The 21,836-nt window shown below is 41.1% G+C and overlaps 1 protein-coding gene across 1 annotated transcript; it reads left to right on the plus strand.

The window, feature by feature from the left end:
• The first annotated feature begins 569 nt into the window (after positions 1-569).
• LOC138618150 (hexokinase-1) lies at positions 570-21,546 on the plus strand. Its single transcript, XM_069693701.1, has 22 exons — positions 570-913; positions 7,932-8,094; positions 11,089-11,237; positions 11,326-11,445; positions 11,665-11,760; positions 11,924-12,023; positions 12,272-12,455; positions 12,722-12,877; positions 13,013-13,100; positions 13,483-13,628; positions 13,919-14,111; positions 14,209-14,320; positions 15,511-15,659; positions 16,263-16,382; positions 16,694-16,789; positions 16,872-16,971; positions 17,062-17,245; positions 17,388-17,543; positions 17,818-17,826; positions 17,898-17,976; positions 18,259-18,404; positions 19,583-21,546. The coding sequence occupies exons 1-22, from the start codon at positions 851-853 to the stop codon at positions 19,728-19,730; spliced, it is 2,757 nt and encodes a 918-aa protein (XP_069549802.1). The 5' UTR covers positions 570-850; the 3' UTR covers positions 19,731-21,546.
• Positions 21,547-21,836: the final 290 nt, after the last annotated feature.

A 21,836-nucleotide genomic window follows, 5' to 3' on the forward strand; every position in this document is an offset into this window, starting at 1 on the left:
CACTCCCCCTCCCTTCAGGAAACACTTCCGCTCATACAACCTGACCTCTCTAATATCATATTCCTGCACTGTACCAAAGCTGTGTTTAAAAGCTTTCCTTCCAACCCCGGGCTCGAAAATGCAAAGCACTGGTTCTTCTTCTTCTTCCTCCCAGCCTGCTGAGAAATGACTGCACTGAGAAATATCAGGACCAAGTGACTCATTTTGTCTCCCACACATGCTAAACTCAATGTCACTTTACCACTTCTTTGAAACAGTCAAAATTCTTTCACCTTTTCTCTCTTCCTCTTCCTCTTTTCTCCCCCTCCACGTTTCTCCTCCCCCTTTAATTAGGTCTTCCTCATTCATCACTGAGTTTGCCTCCAAAGCGTCAGTCGACCAGCCAATCCCAGTGAATAGGATGTAGCACTCACTCCCTTCCCCCCTCCACTCAAAGACACTCATGCTACCTAACCAATGAGCTCACAGATTGTGGGCAGGACCCACGATGAGGCCCTCCCTGCCCTTCTCTCTCTTTCTTTCTCTCAGCCTCCTGCAGCTAAACTTGCTGTCTCACTCATGCTTCCTGGCTTCACTTACATGCACAGAGAAGGAAGAGCTGTAGAGTCTTAGCCACACATGAAGCAGCTCTGTCTATTTTAAACCTCACTAGATTGGACTCGGTATATCTTTATATCTCTGGCTGTGTGTGACAGGTTGTATCTACTAAACAGGGCCACAGCACAGTTTGAGTTAGTTTTTTTTTTTTTTTTGTTTGGATTTTTCTCCAACTGGAGGTGAACGTGTGTGTGAGACAGTGCTTGTCAGAGTTAGCCTGCATGAGTGTGTGAGAGAGAAAAGGAGAACCAGAATGATTGCAGCCCAGTTACTAGCCTATTACTTCACTGAGCTCAAGGATGACCAGGTTAAAAAGGTGAGTGCCGTCTGTTTCTTCTGCCTCCATTTCTGATGCTGTTTGTGTGTTTGAGACAGACTGATGTGAAGAAAGAGCAGAGGTCTAAAAGAGAGTAGAGGAGCACATGTGTTTTAGAGGTCACTGAGTTTATTGCTGCTGTCTCCTTCATAACTTTGTAGACTTTTTTTGGGATGGACACTCTCAGTACCTAACATGACCAGAATTATTTGACTATATCTCTTTTAAGGGAGTGAAATAAACATTCACTATTTTGGGTGAGCAGATCTCTTGAAATCACTTCATGATCAGTGAAATTAGTTAGTATAAGATTTAAATCAACCTGGCTTAGTGAGACGTGACACTGCGCGGGGTGTGTTTGTATAGTAAGATGTGTGAGTAGGCACAGACACGGGGTGTGTGATTGGTGCCATGATGTAAGAATTGAGAGGTGTGGTAAGAGGAGGAGAGGGAGGCAGTTAAGGGCAAGGATGAAAGGGCACATGATCAGAGGGATGAGAGGTTAGGGCACAAATGAGCAAACTTACTGAGTCACTGAGTTCGTTTTATAGTCTCGTTAAAATTCAACTTTCACTTTTATATTCCTCAGTTGACCAAAACAGTAGGAAGAAGAAAACGAGCTAACAGGCCTCCGATACGATTAATTAGTCAGTTCAGTAATGGGCCTGACGGAGATCATCTATGGTCAGTGGCCTGAGAAATATATTCTTTGCCAAAAAGCAGCAGTAATGTGCGTTTAAGCTACACGAATGAGGCAAGAGCTGACATGAGAAAAAAAATGGCTCCTGAAACTGACGCTTGTAGATTCTTTTAGGACGTTTTAAAGACTGAATGTTTGAGAGGAGGAGCGAGGACAACGGTGACACGAAGTGAACACCATGAATGTGCGTCTTTCATAACTTTTCAGCTGATCAGCCCCCACCGGCAAGACTTCTGCCATAAAACTGACTGGACCAGTTTTGGTCGCCCTCAGAGCGCTTATGTGTATGTGTGTGCATTAAAAGAAATTGAGTTTCTTTAGTCACTCAGTCCTTTACAGTTACCGTTACCTCTTGATTGAATGTGCTATAAATCATGCTGTCAGGCACCAAACACAGTTGTGGTCTGTAAACTCATTTAGTCTCATAAGTAAAACTGAATTAGAGGATGTTGAAATACTTTTACACCCGCTTGTGTCACATTTGAATTTATTCCAAGGCCATTTGTCATTGTGTGCTTTTTAATTCATACATGGTGTGAGGTCCCTTTAAGGTCGCTCACTGATGGTGTCACACAAATACAGCAAATACCGCATATTCTGCATTTTGTCTTTTTCCTGTATAAATGGAAAAAGTTCACTGCTATCACGCTTCCTTCCTGCATTTCACTCTTCTGTCCGCCGCCACTCACTCAGCTCAGTTAAACGGTGCACTCTTTATTCACTCAAGGTGAATAAAGAGTCATTCTCAGGTGTGTCTGCTGTGCCAAAGTCAGATCACAGGCTGTAAAAGACATTTACCAGCAACCAGGATCTGATGTAATACAACACATCCCCCTCCCTCTTTACTCCTGCTCTCTTCTTCTCCTCCCTGCCTCCCTAAAATAGGCCAGCTTTGAAACATGTGACCACAGGTAACAGGAGGAGAAGGCTTACACACACACACACACACACACACACACACACACACACACACACACACACACACACACACACACACACACACACACACACACACACACACACACACACACACACACACACACACACATACACACACTGCCAGGTGTGCTGCTGTTCTGTAGTGTTTCAAAGAGCAGGGTTTATGTAGGCTTTGACAAAAAAACGCTCTAGTTCTGAAACTGTGAAACCCACAGTTTAAAACTATAGCAACAAAAGTGAAAGTGTACAGATAATCTCATCATTGATGAGTTTAGAGACATGCTGTGTTGTAAAGTGGTTATCAAAGAGACTCAATCAGCTAAGTGTGTTTCCCATCCACTCAGTCCACTGCAGTGTCCTTGACTGTACTCCCAGACACTCTTGATAGTGGGCATCTGAAGGTTTTTGTGTGTGTGTGTGTGTGTGTGTGTGTGTGTGTGTGTGTGTGTGTGTGTGTGTGTGTGTGTGTGTGTGTGGACAACATTGTGTGCACGTACATACACAGTGGAGTCGGGTTTCAGTGCTTCCCCTGAACCACCTCATAGGTGCTGGAACAGGGAACAGGGCATTGTTGAGGAGAGGAATGCCAAACAGAAAGGAGAGAGAGAAGGAGGAAGTGGACAGTAGAAGGAAGGAGGCGGCAGTGGAGACTGGCAGTGTGACCTCTTAATGAAACTTAAACAAAGCTGTGGGCGGTGTCAGAGAAGGTTGTGTTGAGGGGTAAACATGGCCTTTAAAAACTCATGTTTGGACCACAGAGGCCTCCAGTCAGAGCACTGGAGATTGTCACTTTTCTCAAAATTGGTGGAAAAAGTGGACAATGACACAATGGAGAAAGGGAGGTTCTCTGTGCAAACTATTTCCTCTACAACTCATAGCAGAGCTCATTATTGAAGCTACGTCAGATTAAATGATGCCCTGCTATGATAAAGTGCTTAGGCATGATTTCTAGCTGCAAACTGCTGAGTCAGAGTTGCTTATTTCTGTCTTGCAGCTGGAGCTGAATTAATCTAGGGTTTGGTGAAAATCTTTTGTTCCATGTGGAGCAATGTGGGAAATACCTACAGCTGCAAAGACATTGTTATTTAAGTAGAGCTAAGAGTGCCTTGTTATTAAATAAGCTGATTACGAACACACTGTTGTTTCAAACAAGCAATTTGAATAAGAATCGTCTTATGCAAGTAGGCTGGCTGAGTGCATCAGTGTTATCAGCTCAACTCTGAGCGCCACTTTTGCACTGTTTTGGTGATCATTCAGACTCTGTGACCTGCCCTGGTAATTTTACCAGGAACCATCTCACTCCTCTTGCCTAAACCTGACCAACCTAACCAACACTGCCAGGGGCAATCTGAGGGGTCACCAAATACAACGTGTAACGTGGCCAGTGCACATGAACGTTCGTCTTATCAAGTGCGTTAGCGTGCACGGAGATTATTTCAGTGGTACTAAAACGCTCCTGTGGACGGAGATCGTTTTCATTTTGAATTTAAAACACATTAGTGCATACGTAGCTTTAATTAAATGTAAATATGTCACATTGTCATTTTGAAACCCCCCCCCCCCAAAAAAAAGAGTGGTCCGGGATAAAACGATGCCGGCTCTGTGTGGTGGCCTAAAACCGGAGACAAGCTACTAATTAAAATAACACTTACATAAGGTTTGATTTTACCTACTAAATCCCAGCGTTGTCACCTGAAACACGGGCGTGGATTCAGCGAAGCACATGTGAAGCTGGGCAGGACAAGCAGGGTGACACAGTGAGTAGATTCACAGTCCACCTGAAGACGCGGCGGGAAATAAATACTCTTTCAGAAAAAACCAAAGATCATATCCTGGTCCTCTCTTCTGCCTAAAAGTAAACATGATAGTTTTCACGATTATTATAATCACACAAAAGCTCCAGTACCAAATCACGTGACGTTCGTTAGTTCGTCAACAATGTCACACACTAGCAACATAAAGTATCCTAATATTGCTAACATGCTCATGCGCGAACTAAGATTAACAATCCCATTGTTGCCTCAAACTGTATCTGGAAGAAACAACACAAAAATACACACGCGGATGTATGTACCGTCTGCAGATCGTACTGCGTCTGTTACTGGTTGGTAAACTCTACATCAGCCTGAAGAAATGAAAATGATTAGTCTTCATAAGCATGAACAGCTTTCATGCTGCATGTGCTTCTTGTGTTGTTAGTCTGTGGCTTCATCTTGGCTGTCAGACTGGATCAGCGGGAAGGACGATCTGCCTGCGATTGGTTATGTTGTGAAAGGGTCAAGGCGAAGGTTGGGGATAAGGTTAAGGACCAATTACCTGACATCTATGAGTGCTCCTGATCTTTACTAAACCAATGAGCGTGACATCTAAGTAAGTCAAATGTGATTAATATTGTGCTGCTGCTTTCTTACACTCAGATTAAAGCAGGTCGTTACTGTGTTGCAGTGATGGATTTATTTCCCAAAATTAGCAGGAATTTAGGGTCAGGTCACAGAAGTTGGAAGGAGCTGGAGAGACTCAACACAAAGAAGCACTGAACCAAAACAATGAGCTCTGAACTGCACACAGCTGCAGACTGAGTATTGATCATCAATAGAAGTACTCGATTTGTCACTACACAGACTCACTTGTTCCTCTGTGAGTTTCATAAATAATAGAAAAACCCCCCGATGACATTTCTTTATTGTACTGCACAACTGAATGTCCAAAAATGCCACCTTGTTAATGTTAAGCCAGAAAATGTCATCTTTTTGACATTTAATTTTTAATGTGCCATGTTGTTTGTGGAAACTTTAGGTACTTGTGGTGCAGTAGATCTGCCTCAGATCTGATTTCATTTCCTCTTGTTAGATGGCTGATTTGTGTCAAAACACTAAATGCAAAAATACATCTCAAACTGCAACTTTGTCATAGAAGAAGACTAAAGCAATTTGATTCGGTCATTCTGCTTGTAGATCTGCATACCTACATATCTGTCATTGTATGTGAACTGTGTTTATTCTATTTAGATTTGAAATTGTTATTCAATTTCCTCTAAATCTTATTCTGAGGGTATTTAGTTTGCATGCACATTGTGTCCATGCATGATTTTATGAATGTGCATGTGGAAAGAATGAGAGTGGAGAGACGTGTTGGTGTTTCTGTGTGTGTTTATGATGTAACTGAAATAACAGATGCTGAGGGCTCACTGCAGCATCATGAGGGGAAGGCGTTATCAAGCATCAGCATCTCACAGCTGTTAAAACATCCCTTTAAACCACAGACTAGTCTTGAGCTGTGGACTCCTTTGTGGTGTGGTCCAGTAAGTTCACGGCACTAATGATTTTCACAGAGTTTATAAAGGGGAGAGGTGACATTTGCTCAGCTGGGGGCTCCCGTCTGACAACAGCATGTGCTAATGAGCTTTCATCCCAGAGGCTGACTCCACATTTAGACCCAATATGGGGAATGTAACACCTACAGATGCTGCTCTCATGTACGGGACTATAATACTATTTTGTCTCCCAGCTTGTTTACATTATTCAAACAGGACGTGGTGAGCTAACGGATCCTTGTCAAATCGACCTGTTAACATCCAGACTGACCAACTACACTACACTACTATCTCATCACACTCTTTCCCGTCAGTTCTGGCACATTGTTATCATGTTCTATTTCACATTGTCTTTTTGAAGAGAAACTCTCTAACAAAATCAAAAGGCAGATGTCTGATTTCATCTTTTATGTCTAAAGACTGAACTTGTTGTTTGGTGTCCTCACACTCTCTCTCTACTGTAAAATCCATATCAGTGGTCATCTTAGAGCTTTACAGGAAACACAGTTAAAGTGTGACTTCTGAAACAGGAAGTTACAACATTCCTTTCTGATGCATTTTACAATGAGTATTACAAGTGAATTATCCCAGGACATACCCACACTTTGATCATGTGACCATGTCTGATATAAGAGACTGATGATAATTCAGGCTTGAATATTACTGATCTTTACTGAGTAGGTCACAATTAATGTGACATTAAACCAGAGTGGCAGTAATGTTCTGATCTTGGTTCGTCACACTTCCAGATAATAAAGCAGGTCTTTGCTTCATCACACTGTGTGTCGTAACAACGGATTTCACAAGGATTGTTTAACATCCTGTTCCTGAAAGGCCAAGTGGCTAAGACTGTTTGCTGCATTTGCCACGGTTTACATAGAGGGCAGTTACAACTGGCAGTATCCAGACATGATGAGAATTACTTTAACACACACCTTTATCTGTGGGTGTAGTGTTACACTCTGACACGCCTTGTCTGTAAATCCTCATCACTGTCATGCACACAATAAAACCACAATGAACACCCTTTGGTCTGATATGACCTTTTTACTGGAGTGAATGATACTACCTGAACGTCCTGGTCTTGCTGAGCATCACAAAAATGATGGTGTGCTGTTCATCATATACCGACTGCAGAATATGACCCCAGGATCCAAGGTACAATCAAATAAATTCATTCAGGTAGTGCAACGATAGCCATAGAAAAAGCAATCTGAAGAAAGTATATTAGGTTATATGTCACTGATTTATATTTGGTTTAGCTGGTTGTTTCAGGAGGTGGATCATCTCAATGGATGACTACAAACATTTTGGGATGGGAGTCATTTTCACTGCCCCGTCATAATTAGACGATGTCATTAGCAAAAGATACATTTCAGGTGCATGAATTATAAACTGAGACTGTGTGTGTGTGTGTGTGTGTGTGTGTGTGTGTGTGTGTGTGTGTGTGTGTGTGTGTGTGTGTGTACACACATGTTAGAAAAATTACTCAAGAGGCTTGGTTCAAAATCAAACACATCGGACATTTATTCTTGCAAGAAGGAACACATACATGCACCCTCAAAGAGAGGTGTCCAGCAAAGAAGGGGCCTTCCCTCCTCCGTAGGTCAGCTTTTATACAGTGGGACAAACAGTAGACCATCACCCCCATTCCCTTCGTATCTGCTTTTGTATGGCAATACAGAGTTGGTTGTAGGTCACAAGATAGTCGTCAATTAGATGCGGAAAGAATCACTTGCAAATAAGACAGAAAGCAAAGGAAACTTTTCGGGGCCTGAGACTTTCCGGAGCCACAATGCAAACAAGAGGAAAAGACAATTTTTTCCTTTCCATCATATCCCTCCTGTTTATACAAAGTATAACATAACATGTACATAAAAAGGAAAAAAACAATAATCTTTCCATCATATAAAATAATCTTTCCTTCAGTACAGTATACGCGTTTGTATGTGGATCTCAATATGTCGAACATGGATATTGATAGCGCTTTGTTGTTCCAGATGGATGCTTAATAAAAATAAGATCAGTAAGTTCTCAATTCTTTTTTTTCTGATGTTTATTTTCAGATTGACAAGTACCTGTACTCCATGCGTTTCTCTGATGAGACGTTACTGGACATCACACAGCGGTTTCGGAGGGAGCTGGCCAAAGGACTGGGTCGGGACACAAATCCCACTGCTACACTGAAGATGCTGCCAACGTTTGTGCGGGCCATCCCTGATGGTTCAGGTTAGTACGTGTAAGCCTTTATTTAGTCACTGCATCACCAAAGCACTGACCCTTACAGAATATCAAGGTACTAAACAGGGAAAATGATCCACACAGAGCTGTGGTGCCAAAAATGTCCCTCAATGAAGACCATCAAAGAACTGCAAAGTGTGTAGTTTGATCATATTAGCTGCAGGTGACAGTTTGTGATGATAAAGATTAATTTATCTTTTTAGTTTAGGTCCCTATTGACAAAACCCTCATGTGACATTGTATGTTGGGACCAAAGTGACAGAAAGTCCCTCGCTCTCTTGTAGTTTGTATTAAGTTGTCATGCCTGGTCATTTGCTGACAGATGTTATGGATTTTCAAACTGCTTCGTAATCAATACTGTGTCAACTCCCCTCTCTCCCGGTCATTATGTCATTGTCGGCTAAGCGCCGTCTAACTCTGCTCTGCTGCAGTCGCTTTGCCCTTCATGTGAATGTGAGTCAGAATTTTTCTAGCTCTGTACATGCTGTACTTTGAGAGGAGAGCATCCGTCCACTTAAACTGAGGAGCAGATTTTATTACCTTGGTCAGCTCAGTATTTATAGCAAAATGTTCCCTCTCATGTAAACACAGAGATCTATATTCTCCTCTAAATTTATTCTACAAAATTCCATCTTTATTCTACAATGTGAGAGCTGTACCTCTGGACACAATATATTACATGCACACAAATCACAGATCAGCAATCTTGCTGGCAAGGTTGGATAAGAAAGTGACACAAAGTTATTCCTGGAGTTACAGTGATGCAAGCATCTAACAAAATGTAAATTAAATTCCTGGTATGATACTAAACATCTAACTGTTACTGCAGACAAGGTCACTTTAGAATGACTGTTTTAGCACAATGTTTCCTGAACTTAATTTATTAATAAATGGTTCTTTTACATGACGTTCACCCTGATCTCCACAGAGGAGATGGGATTATTAGTCCACCTGGTTAGAGAGCAGGAATATGTGTGTTTTGTTCATCTGGTAAAGTGATGGCCAAGGCAGCTGCTGGTATGTTTCATTTTCTCCCGTGTTTTCAAATGTGCACAAATATCACTGAACAGCCGAGGAAAATAACAACACCAGTGTCTGCACATGGCTCTATTTTCCTCATCCCCACTGACCAACAGTGAACTTAAATCAGACTTAGAAAATACTTTAATTCAGATGGAATGTCACCTCTCTTAAGTTTGCACAAAATAACACTATCTGGAATTCTTTAAAAAAAAATGTCTAGTCTTGACTGTATTTGAGATAAATTATGAATCACAGACTGAACTACCGCGACCTGACCTTGCTTTCTGATTTGCACAATAAGTATAGTGGCACAATATAACAATGCGAAATTACACAAGTGTGTAAAAGTAAATTTGCCTCTAGTTAGAACATTTACTCAGAAATAAAAAATTTACATTTCTACATTTTAATCATTGCATCATTGTTGCCAGCAATTTTAGAAAAGACTGAGTATTTGTAAATTAGCACATATATAATCCACGGATTCAACCCTAAACTATGTGTCTGCCACAGCAATACTAAGACTTTCTGACCTGTAGGATGTCTTACTGGATCACTGAGGAATAAGTGTCAGAAGGAAACAGTAATAAGAAGAAAGCAGACCATGTGATGGGTCAGCAGTAACTGCCAGTTTTATCAGAGGTCAGCAGGCTCTGAGTCCTATTATTAATGAGTTGTGATAAGCAGCTACTACTGCAGATTATCTAATCAGAGAGCTATAAACAAATAAAGTTACTGATTCAGACGGAAAATATGATTACTGCCTTGCAGTTGTCTGCCTCTGCCAACCAATTAAATTTACGTAACGTGACGCTTCAAACATGGAGGGTGCTGCAAAGAAGCTACTGACTCTGAAACATGGATGCTTCACCCATAGGTTTAACCTGACAGCACAGAAAATCTATACAATCAGCACAGTTTGAAGGTTAGATATAAAATGTCATAACTTCACCAATGTATCCTTTTAGACATTTATTTGGAAGTTCTGTTAATAGTTTATCAATTCTGATCATCAAAATGCATTAAGTTCATCTTTTAAATCCAGGTGAACATTTGTGCTAAATTTAAAAAAATTCCCTCAAGGTGTTTCTGAGATATGTTGTGCATGAGAATAGGATGGACACTTTGGACAGCCCAATCACACCTTTGGTCACGGCTGTCGCTGATGTAGCACCATATAAATAAACTACTGTCCCAATGTTTAGTCAAGTGACCAGGAACTAAATATACACCTGAATTTATGGGATTTTAATGGTCATAATGCCTCCGATGGTGGCAATCATGAACCAATAAACACAGATGAAGCTGAAGCAGGACAGAATAGAGTCACGCCAACCTATTGTATTACGCACCAGTGTACACGCATGAAGACACATAAGCATGTGTATTTCTTATTGTTAAGCTATATTTGGAGGACTCGGCACAAAGTCAAGACATAACTTCTGATAAAAGCTGGAACAGCTTTATCTTTTCATTCACTACATAGACAATACACAGTGTTACATTAATTCATAGTGAGAGCTGTATTTGTTTGCTAAGCTAACAGAGGATAAAACACACACTGATAAGACATGTCTCCCTGTTGAGTCGTTAGCTGCATGTCATTCAGTAATGTAAAATACATAAGAGTCTTTCTTTAGGAAGAAATCCAAAACACTAATGCTGAAACCTTCCTCCTTTAAGCAAAGGATAATTATCTGCTACAAATGTCAGTGTGTGTGAGAGCTACTTTGACAAAATGAAAGTGTCCAAGAGCTACTCGTGTTTAGTAACATTTATTCACATAGCTGAGCTCCACCAAACAAGCTGAATATGTTTCTTTTGAAGCTGAGAGCAAGTTGATACTCAACAAACACATGCTCAAGTAGCTCATAAGCTATTGGTTGGAGACCCCTGGTCCACAGCCTTGTATCTAAATGCACTGACATGTCTTTCTATCTCTGCCGTTCTCTTGTCCAGAGAAAGGAGACTTCATCGCGCTGGATTTGGGAGGCAGCAACTTCAGGATTCTCCGTGTCAAAGTGAGCCATGAGAAGAAACAGACTGTTCAGATGGAGAGTCAAATCTATGACACACCAGAGGACATCATTCATGGCAGTGGAACAAGAGTGAGTTCAAAGAGAAATACACACACATACACAGACTCTCCTAAGTTCCACCTGAGACGAGCTCCCCCTCTTTCAACCTCTGTTCCAGCTGTTTGACCATGTGGCAGAGTGTCTCGGGGACTTCATGGAAAAACACAACATCAAAGACAAGAAACTCCCAGTTGGTTTTACCTTCTCCTTCCCCTGCCAGCAGACCAAACTAGATGAGGTAAAGTATGTAGTCAACATAGTCACTTGGGGCACGTTCCATTTATTAAACTTCATTCCAATATCTGAATAACTACCCTGTAGGCCAGTTACATTATGAGTTGCCACAGTTGTAATGGAGACCTCATCCAGAGTAATGCGTGTGCCAGTCTCGGCCCAACCATACCAAACATTGTTTTTATTCTTTCATGTCCCTCTGGTTCTCCCTGATTGTCTCCAGGGTTATCTGATAACATGGACAAAGCGTTTCAAGGCTGGTGGAGTGGAGGGGATGGATGTTGTCAAGCTGCTCAACAAGGCTATTAAGAAACGAGGGGTGAGTCTCATCTTTGGTCCATTTGCATTCTGTCGCCTGCAGTTATTTGTTACCAATTGTATGCATTTTAATCTCAGTGAAACAGGGATGCAGAAGGGCACTGACGACTGCAAACCATAACTGTAAAAGCTCACATATACGTGTGTGGTTTCATTTGTTTTAGGACTATGATGCTGACATCATGGCAGTAGTGAATGACACTGTGGGAACCATGATGACCTGTGGCTTCGATGATCAACGTTGTGAAGTCGGCATTATCATCGGTATTTCAATAGTTCAGGGACCACTCACATCCAAGAATGTATTTGTCATCATCAAGAGTAAAATTGTGCAATTCAATACTCTCTAAAGAAGCAAAATAGAAATTAGGTACAACTTAAACAAACTGACAAACTTAGTGCTAACATCCATCAGTTTGTCAAAGGAAAATAAATTCATGTAAATAGTTTGTTCAATAAGTCTAATGAGTAAACTGGTTCAATTATAATCGTATGTATGTCTGTGTGTTTAGGCACAGGTACCAATGCGTGCTACATTGAGGAGCTGCGTCACATTGACCTGGTGGAGGGAGACGAGGGCAGGATGTGTGTGAACACTGAGTGGGGAGCCTTCGGGGATGACGGCAGGCTGGAAGACATCAGGACTGAGTTTGACAGAGAGATAGACCGAGGCTCTCTTAATCCAGGCAAACAGCTGTATGTAAAATCAAAAGTATCACAGCCTTACATAGTTTATTCATTTATGTCAAAAAAAGGTTTTTCTAAAAGAATATTAGATGGCTATAGCCTCACCACGAGCTTTACCTCAGCTACTAGCACAACTAGCTGCATCTTAACTATGATGATATCATGATAACTATGAAAGTAAAGCTATTCCTTATAAAAAATAAAAAAAAAAAAGTATAGTGATCTCAGGATGTTTAACCCAGTTTCTGGATATCTGTTCTTTCCTGGTGCTGTAGATTTGAGAAGATGGTCAGTGGGATGTACATGGGAGAGCTGGTTCGTCTCATCCTGGTGAAGATGGCCCGAGAAGGCTTTCTGTTCGAGGGCAGGATCACACCTGAGCTTCTCACGAAAGGGAAGTTTGAGACCAAGCATGTCTCCGCCATAGAGAAGTGAGTCACACCACAGGACTATAGAACTAAATGCACTTCATCAATTAGTCATACAAATCAATAAAAAAAAATGTCTCCTATTATTTTCTAGTTGGTCATAGTGTCTCTTTGTCTCTGTACCTCTCTCCTGTTTAGGAGTAAGGAAGGGTTGACCAAGACAAGAGAGACTTTAATCCGACTTGGTGTGGAGCCCTCAGCGGAGGACTGCATCGCTGTGCAGCATGTGTGTATTGTTGTTGAAATACAAATTGTATTATGTAAATCCCTCCTTCCAGAGGCCACTTAAATTTGGGAAACTACATAGTAAAATTATATATCTAAGTATTTAATGTTTTACTATCCAACAAACTAATTTAAAGCATAGGGAATTTTTTTAAAGCATTATAGCCTTATTGCAGGACTTTGACATTTATATTTAGATGTTCCTGAAAAACAAATAGAAACAACTGATATTGTCATTACTGCAGCATGTCTGATACCTGGTGATTTAAAGACGGCTTCGTATTTCTTGAAATGTTAACGCAACATACAGTATGGTGTTCATGAAATTATGGTGTTGTGTGCTGCTTGCTGAATGTCTCCCCTCATGGTTCTTCTTCCTTCAGGTTTGTACCATTGTGTCTTTCCGCTCTGCCAGCCTGATTGCTGCCACACTGGCTGCCATCCTGATGAAGCTAAAGGAAAACAAAGGAGTGGCTCGTCTTCGAACCACTGTGGGCATCGATGGCTCTCTTTACAAGATGCACCCACAGTGAGTGTCAACAAGATAAAAGACAAGAAACAAATGAATGGATTTAGGATTAATTCACATGCTCTATCAGCTCTTTATACGTTTTATTCCCTTGTTTAATATATTTTGCATCTGATATAAATTTTTTACACAAACATCACTGAAAACTGTTTTCAGGCATTGAGAGGTTAACTGTATATCCTACATTATGTTACACATTATTTAGTCATTATCAGTATGCCTAATACTGTCTGCAGAAGACCACACTTTTGAAAGGAGTAAACAGGTAAACTCTCTTGTATCTGTTTCAGATATGCCCGTCGTCTTCATAAGACAGTCCGACGTTTGGTCCCAGAGTCCGATATCCGATTCCTCCTCTCAGAGAGCGGCAGTGGAAAGGGAGCTGCCATGGTGACAGCTGTGGCCTACAGGCTCGCTGAACAGTCACGACAAATTTCCCAAATACTGTCTGAATTCCGCCTGACGACTGAACAGTTACTGGAGGTGAAGAGAGAATAATACTGTCGTGTGCTTATTCAATCACTTTGTTAATACATTATTTTGATGACTCTATTAACCAAAATAATCTTTTTTTCTCCAGGTAAAGAAACGAATGAGGATAGAGATCCAAAATGGCCTTTCAAAGAGCACACAGGACTGCGCTACTGTTAAAATGCTGCCAACCTTTGTACGAAGCACTCCTGATGGCACAGGTAATGCACACACTCACATACACTGTTGGGAAAAATTACTCAAGAGGCTTGGTTCAAAATCAAACACATCGGACATTTATTCTTGCAAGAAGGAACACATACATGCACCCTCAAAGAGAGGTGTCCAGCAAAGAAGGGGTCTTCCCTCCTCCGTAGGTCAGCTTTTATACAGTGGGACAAACAGTAGACCATCACCCCCATTCCCTTTGTACCTGCTTTTGTATGGCAATACAGAGTTGGTTGTAGGTCACAAGATAAGGACGCAGGGGAGTCGTCAACTAGATGCGGAAAGAATCACTTGCAAATAAGACAGAAAGCAAAGGAAACTTTTTGGGGCCTGAGACTTTCCGGAGCCACAATGCAAACAAGAGGAAGAGACAAATCTTTCCTTTCCATCATATCCCTCCTGTTTATACAAAGTATAACATAACATGTACATAAAAAGGAAAAAAACAAAAGAATCTTTCCATCATATAAAAGAATCTTTCCATCATACACCCTGACAGTTTCTGACTGGACGTCTGTTGGGAAGAGACAAAGCTAAAATCAATACTCAGCAGCTATGCAGCTGGTGTACTCGTTCACGTCATACCTCTCTGAGGCCAATAGTAATTATCTCAGAAATTTCATCGTGTCTGTACTGTTTTCACCTTTGCCCTGATTAAAACCTGTTTTAAACTTTTATTTCTGCAACTTTTGAAAACAAAATTTCTCAAACTTTGACACAGACATCTTTGGTTTTAAGATTTTTTTTTTGGTGTTGCGGCTTTATAAGAAGCATTCGAGATAGGCAAGAAATTAATGTAAAGAGAGCAGGGTTATGAAATACAGAAAAGGTCTGGCTGACTCGGAGTCGTACTAGGGGTTCACTGCTGACAGCATTTGCACCCATTTAGTTTGCGCCCTAACCACTTAGCTTCTGGGTCACCCAGACATCTGTTTAAATAGAACACTGACCGGTATGTCCTCAGATGGCCACCTCTATGTGAACCGAGCAGGAAAACAGTGTTCAAACCACTAACATACAAATGCAGATTTTGTATTTGCATATATACGTTATAAGGAACACATCTCCACGGCATGAACATTTTAATAACTGGAACAAGTCATATCTAATAAAGTCAGTGTGGGCATTTTGGTTCCTGGTTATTTATTTATCCGTCTGTCTGTCTGTCTGTCGGTCTGTCCAGAGAATGGTGACTTCCTGGCTTTGGATTTAGGAGGAACCAACTTCAGAGTTCTGTTGGTCAAGATCCGTTCTGGGAAGAGGAGAACGGTGGAGATGCACAACAAGATCTACGCTATTCCTATGGAAGTGATGCAGGGCACAGGAGAGGAGGTGAGAGAGACAATCCATCAGTCAGTGTCAAACTGACAAAAATTATACAAGCAGGGCAGGAGAATGAAAGGCAGAAGGACAATGTAAAAAACTTTGAACCTCTGTGGTGCTGTAAAGATTAGGGTAGAGAGGAAAGATGTCAGACTGTGACTCTTGTTGATTCAGATGTAAATAAAGAGAATATAAGTTGGGAAGAATCAGCTGATAGGTTATAGGTAGACAGGTGCCTCATTAGGTTAGTGACACACGTGAACAACAGAGCCCCTTTAAATTCAATCTTTCTTCGTCGCAGTTCTGTAATAATGCCAGAAAGGTCAGATTACGGTTACTTATAATGGAGAGAGCATGTGTTATTGGCTTCTCCAAAATCCAATATGAGTCCTTTGTGTTGCTTTTTAAAGCCTGCAGGTTTGAAATTCTTACTTCCTGTTGTAAAAATTATTATTTTGTCCATATTGCCAGACATCAAATTCAAACTAATAAAAGCATAATATTGGAGGTGGAAAGTGAAAATAATCAGTGGAAGCTCACATTGGAACAACATTTACCAATATTTTTTATATACACTAGTTAAAAAAATTCTCATCTTTTTTATTCTTCCAGTTGTTTGATCACATTGTGCAGTGCATCAGCGACTTTCTGGACTACATGGGGATGAAGAACGCTCGTCTTCCTCTGGGCTTCACTTTCTCGTTCCCCTGCCGACAGACCAGCCTGGACGCTGTATGTGCTCCTCCTCCTTCCTCTCTTAGATGCTGTCTTACTTCCCCGAGGGTCTTAAATCAGCTGCGTCTCAAAATTGGACTTGCTGATTCTGCAGAATGGGCCCACTGTTAGACACACAGCATCAAGGGCAAACCCCCAAGTGATGTTTCCAAAATCTTAACCTTTAAAAGACCTCAGAAAACGGTTATATTTTTTTAGCTGACTTTCAGCACAATGGGTTTCATGAGCTCAAGGATGAAACAATCTTCTGAACTGTGAGCAGACCATGAAAATGCCACATGATATGTAGAACTTGTGCGTGTGCGCAGGGCATCTTGGTGACGTGGACGAAGGGCTTCAAGGCAACAGACTGCGAAGGGGAAGATGTGGTGGGACTGTTGAGGGACGCCATTAAGAGGAGAGAGGTAGGATGCGAAGAGCAGCAACATGGCACTGTGCTAAATGTTGAATGTAATGTTTCATTATAATATTTGTTTCCGCTTTCAGGAATTTGACCTGGATGTTGTGGCCGTAGTCAACGACACGGTGGGAACTATGATGACCTGTGCCTATGAAGAATCCACCTGTGAGATTGGACTCATCGCTGGTGAGTTCACCTTTATATGGACTTGTTTTAGATACTGTATATACTCAACTTTCTGTGCTCCGTCAATCTAATGCATCTTTCGGATTAAAGGCACTGGCAGTAATGCCTGCTACATGGAGGAGATGAGGAACATTGAGATGATCGAGGGCGATGACGGACAGATGTGTGTCAACATGGAGTGGGGGGCTTTCGGAGACAACGGATGCCTTGACGACATTAGGACAGAGTATGACCGCTCTGTGGATGATTTCTCCCTCAATCCAGGCAAACAAAGGTGCCACGAACACACAAACATGTCAGAAAAAATGTAACCTATTAACCCTGTATGTCATGAATTCACATCTTTATCACTTCAAATATGTACAGCTGCATGAATAGGTGTATTTATGTGTGTGTTTTGTGCTTTTGTGTTTTAGATATGAGAAAATGTGCAGCGGCATGTACCTCGGTGAAATTGCACGGAACATCCTCATAGACATGACGAAGAAAGGATTCCTCTTCAGAGGACAGATTTCTGAAACTCTGAAGACCAGAGGCATCTTCGAAACAAAGTTCCTCTCACAGATAGAGAGGTAAAAAATGAGCACTGCGTTTTGTTGTGTCAATAGAAGTGACAGCGTATTATTCAAGGGGGTGAAAAGTACTCTGAACTTTTGTCTATTACTGAGCTGTGAAAATGACAATAGCCACAAGATGGCACTCCATTCACTCCAATCGTAAAACAGCATCTGCTCATTTTGTCATAGAGCGACTGATGTTGTTATCCAGCAAAGTTGCATTTTTGGTTGAGTTGATCTCTCTTCTTTTAAAGGCTGAGACTTTGTGTGTGTTTGTGTCTTTCTTCAGTGACAGATTAGGGGGGGGGGGGGGGGGGGGGGGGGGGGGGGGGGGGGGGGGGGGGGGGGGGGGGGGGGGGGGGGGGGGGGGGCTTTACTGCAGGTCAGATCCATCCTGCAGCACTTAGGGCTGGACAGCACCTGCGATGACAGTATCATAGTCAAAGAGGTAAGGTAGACAGGACAATTTATGCCTGATGGAAACCTTCCACTTGAGCATGTAGTAGCTAATTCAGCCTCAAACTTTGACATCTACACCTGGACACTGTGAAATAGATTACCATTTTATCAGTCTGTGAATAGTGAAAGACTAGAAAGTGTGCGACAGACATGTTTAAGTTATATTTGTTTTCAAAGTTTGATGAGTGATATGTGGTTTTGTGACTGAGCAAACTGTGGCAGCTACACTTTGTTACCTGTTGAAATAATGATACTGTTTTTTTATTGTTAGGTGTGTGGAGCCGTGTCACACCGTGCAGCTCAGCTATGTGGTGCAGGAGTGGCAGCCGTGGTCGATAAGATTAGAGAGAACCGAGGACTGGACCATCTGAACATCACTGTAGGGGTGGACGGGACATTGTACAAATTACATCCACAGTAAGTTTAATTCATCAGTAATCCATCTCATAAAACTATTTACTGTCTATTGAGTTGAAAAAGAAATGAAAATTAGTTATTACATATGGTGACCTTGTCATTCTCTGTTCTGGTAAATGGACCAGTCTAGAGGATGTAATGATGCTCTCAACGTATTTACACAATATCTATTTGATTAATATAATCCCAGGGTTGGAAATTACTATTCAAAAGGCAAGTAAATATAATCAGAGGCAGGCTCATCCAGTTTTGGACGACAATGACGAGAGGAGTTGTAGGCTATTAAAGCTCAATAAAAATGTCCTGCTCACTACTGTTTGAAATGTGTCACTACTGTTTTCTTTCTTTCTTGTGACAAATTCAACTGTGTTGCTGTTGAGCCTCTCAAATGTATTTATTTATTTATTTTTTTACATCGATTCACTGCAGCTAATAACAGAGGTGCTGTGATACCTAATGGTCCAAATTAAAGAGAGATCACAGTGTAAGAAAGGAAGTAGGCTGTGTTAGACAAGCAATGAATTCACAACATTCCTGTATGTGGCTACATGTGGACATGATTTAATATGCAAACTCTAAAATTTTGGTGTATTTACATTTACAAAATAGTCAAAGGAGTCAAGACATCACAGTTCTTTTTCTATCTTTTATTTTCACACCTTGTGCTCAACTACTGTTCATAAACACTGGTCGAATGTACCATAGGCATATAGTGTATGGCTCAGTTAATAGCAAGTTAACTCGTACAAAAATACTTTATCAGACAGATGATCCATGTAGAGTATGTGTGTTGTGTGTAAGTGCATGCCGATCATGTTGAGTCATGCTTTAGTGATGTATTGCTATTTGCACAATACAAGAGTATAACTGAGGTTAAGTAAATACTCTCACTGCACTTCATTTCTTCAGTGTCCACTCAAACACCCATCAAAAAAAAAAAAAAAAAACACAGCCAGAAGAGCCTGTTTCTTATTCAAACATGTCTGACAGCTATCAGGCAAACTCTTCTTCATGGTCACCAGCTTTAGCTCCTCCTCCAGACTCACTTCACTCACTGCTGTATTGGGTGCCATACCCCCCTTCACCTCAACACCACATTTCGAATGGCTCTTTTTCACCTACATGTTCACCATGTTTTTCACTTTTCTAACATGGTGTCAAATCTGGTCTCTGTTTAGTTTCTCCGGGATCATGCACCAGACTGTCAATGAACTGGCTCCTCAGTGTGACGTCAACTTCCTACTGTCGGAGGATGGCAGTGGGAAAGGAGCTGCTCTCATCACAGCCGTTGGCTGCCGGCTCCGGGAGGAGCTGAACAGTAAATAGAAACTCCCCTCCATCTCACTGTTACACCCCCCCCCCCCACACACACACACACACTCACCCATTGTCTCCTTTTGTGCTAAATCGAACCTGTCCAGTCAACAGTCACGATCCAGTAGCTGCTTTAGTCTGTCTACATGACACAGAGAAAAGGAGACAGCTCTCTCTGCTGTGTTACATAGCAGAGAGTCAGGCACTGTTGTAGTTAGATTATCCTTGATTAACCAATGAAAAACCACCCAGTTTCTTAAGGGTTTGACAGTTTTGTAATTTTAAGGTTCAAGTTATGATAAGGATAAAACAGGCACATTAAACTCCTGTAAAATTAAAAAAGATTAAAAAGCAGCTTCAGAAAGCAGACCTTATAAACTCCTGCAATGATCCTCTGTCTCTATCTGGAGGATTAATCTGTTAACTGCAGTCAATAACAATATTCCCAGCACATTAGAAAAACATTGCAGAAGAAAAAACCTTTGATTCTTCCAACATGTTTAGTAAAAGCAGGGACATTAAAAATACTGTTTCAGACCAAAGTCACAAGTGTGTCTGCTGTCTGCTGTAGACTTCTCACTGTCTGTACAGGAAGACGTAAATGGAATATGAGATAGAATATAAATGTGAAATGAGATGAAAGGGAATATTTTTGCTTTAAAGTTTTTAATATCTTAACCCAGATATAGTACAATATGTTATTGTTGCTATTTATTTTATTTTTATATTGGGAGATGTTGACAAATGTTACTGTTGCAATGATGACTCACACAGAAGCCAAAGTTCCCTGAGATGGTACCTGATACTTATTCTGTATTTAAGGTCAGAAGCATGACAAAAGAGGCACTTGATCTGTGGCTTGATTAGCAGGAAATTGCCATTTCACGTTTGCTGAATGTGCATAATTGATCGGCTATAAGACAGCAAACTATTGTTATCTGTACTCTTGTGTAAAATATGTCCAAATATGTCCTGCTGTTGGTACGAACCACAGCTGTTGGTAAGTTGTAGCTGTCGTTAGTAGTTTTGACTACACTCATCACCACAGTGAGACTTATTGGTTACTAAGCAACAGCCATGAAGCAGGGTTGTGGTGCTAACATGGATGCCAAAGGAACAACAATGGCTCATCAGTGTATGAATATATAACATTGCCGTAGCTGAAACGTTTAAGAGGAATTTAAACATTTTGGCAAGAAAGCATTGCTCTGAGCTCAACTCATGTATGCTCTCAAAAACTCAGGAGAGTGTTTAAGAGAACTACTATATGGCTCATTCATGTAGCACAATTCATGCAAAATCATAAATATTTATATTCTTTTGAATAAATCATAATGATCACTGTTAATAACATGCACTGAAAGACTAGTGGATTTTGGTCACAGGCAGACACAAGTATTAGAGGCTGGCTTTTTTTTTTATCATATGGAGATATTTGAGACTAAAAGAGTGAAAATATTTACTGTGAGGTCAGTGGTGTCGCTGTAAGACATGGTACTGTAATTAGCAGGAGTGCTCATGGATGCATCTTTGAGATCTTACAATATAATTGACTGCCATTTTGTTAAATAACAAAATGAATACTGAACAAACGAGCTGAATTTCCTTTCCTGTATTTAAATCAGGCTCCCAGAATTTAGACGGCCAGCCTCTCCAGCGTGTCCTAAAGTACCCTTTCCTTAGACTTTCCCCAAAGCCCCCGGTCTAAACACCAACCCATCGCACACAAAACACCTTAATCTTATTGCTTGTGTTCACAAAGCCTAGACTGTATCTGTCGAACACTGTCAATCAGTCACTAAATAAAATCAAAACTGTGTCAATCTGATGTTGTAGTTGTTTTTGCACCAGAGATTGTGTCCCCATGCACTGAAGGATCTGTTAAGCACTGTTATTAATGTGTTCAATTGGAACATAAGCTCAAGCCCTCCTCTCTGTGAGCATCCGTCTGAAGTGTAACTATGGACCAGATCTAAATGTGTTTCCTCCACCACCGCAGCTCTGACCTGTCTGTAACTGGGATGCCACTGACTGACTCAAAATGTGTAAACGGTTGCTATAGTTGAATTTCAGAAAGAAGCACGCCCGTCCAGAAAACCTCATCTGTGCTGGGTACAA

This window comes from Brachyistius frenatus, unplaced genomic scaffold (genome assembly GCF_029030835.1).
Source record: "Brachyistius frenatus isolate BFR_SWC_R1_liver_20210118 unplaced genomic scaffold, ASM2903083v1 Contig_15, whole genome shotgun sequence".
In the NCBI taxonomy this organism is placed as follows: domain Eukaryota; kingdom Metazoa; phylum Chordata; class Actinopteri; family Embiotocidae; genus Brachyistius; species Brachyistius frenatus.

Coding starts and splice junctions, on each gene's coding strand:
- LOC138618150 (XM_069693701.1), top strand. CDS start 851: ATGATTGCAGCCCAGTTACTAGCCTATTACTTCACTGAGCTCAAGGAT. Junction 15,660..16,262: donor TGCAGGGCACAGGAGAGGAG/GTGAGAGAGACA, acceptor TTATTCTTCCAG/TTGTTTGATCACATTGTGCA. Junction 16,972..17,061: donor TGAGATTGGACTCATCGCTG/GTGAGTTCACCT, acceptor TTCGGATTAAAG/GCACTGGCAGTAATGCCTGC.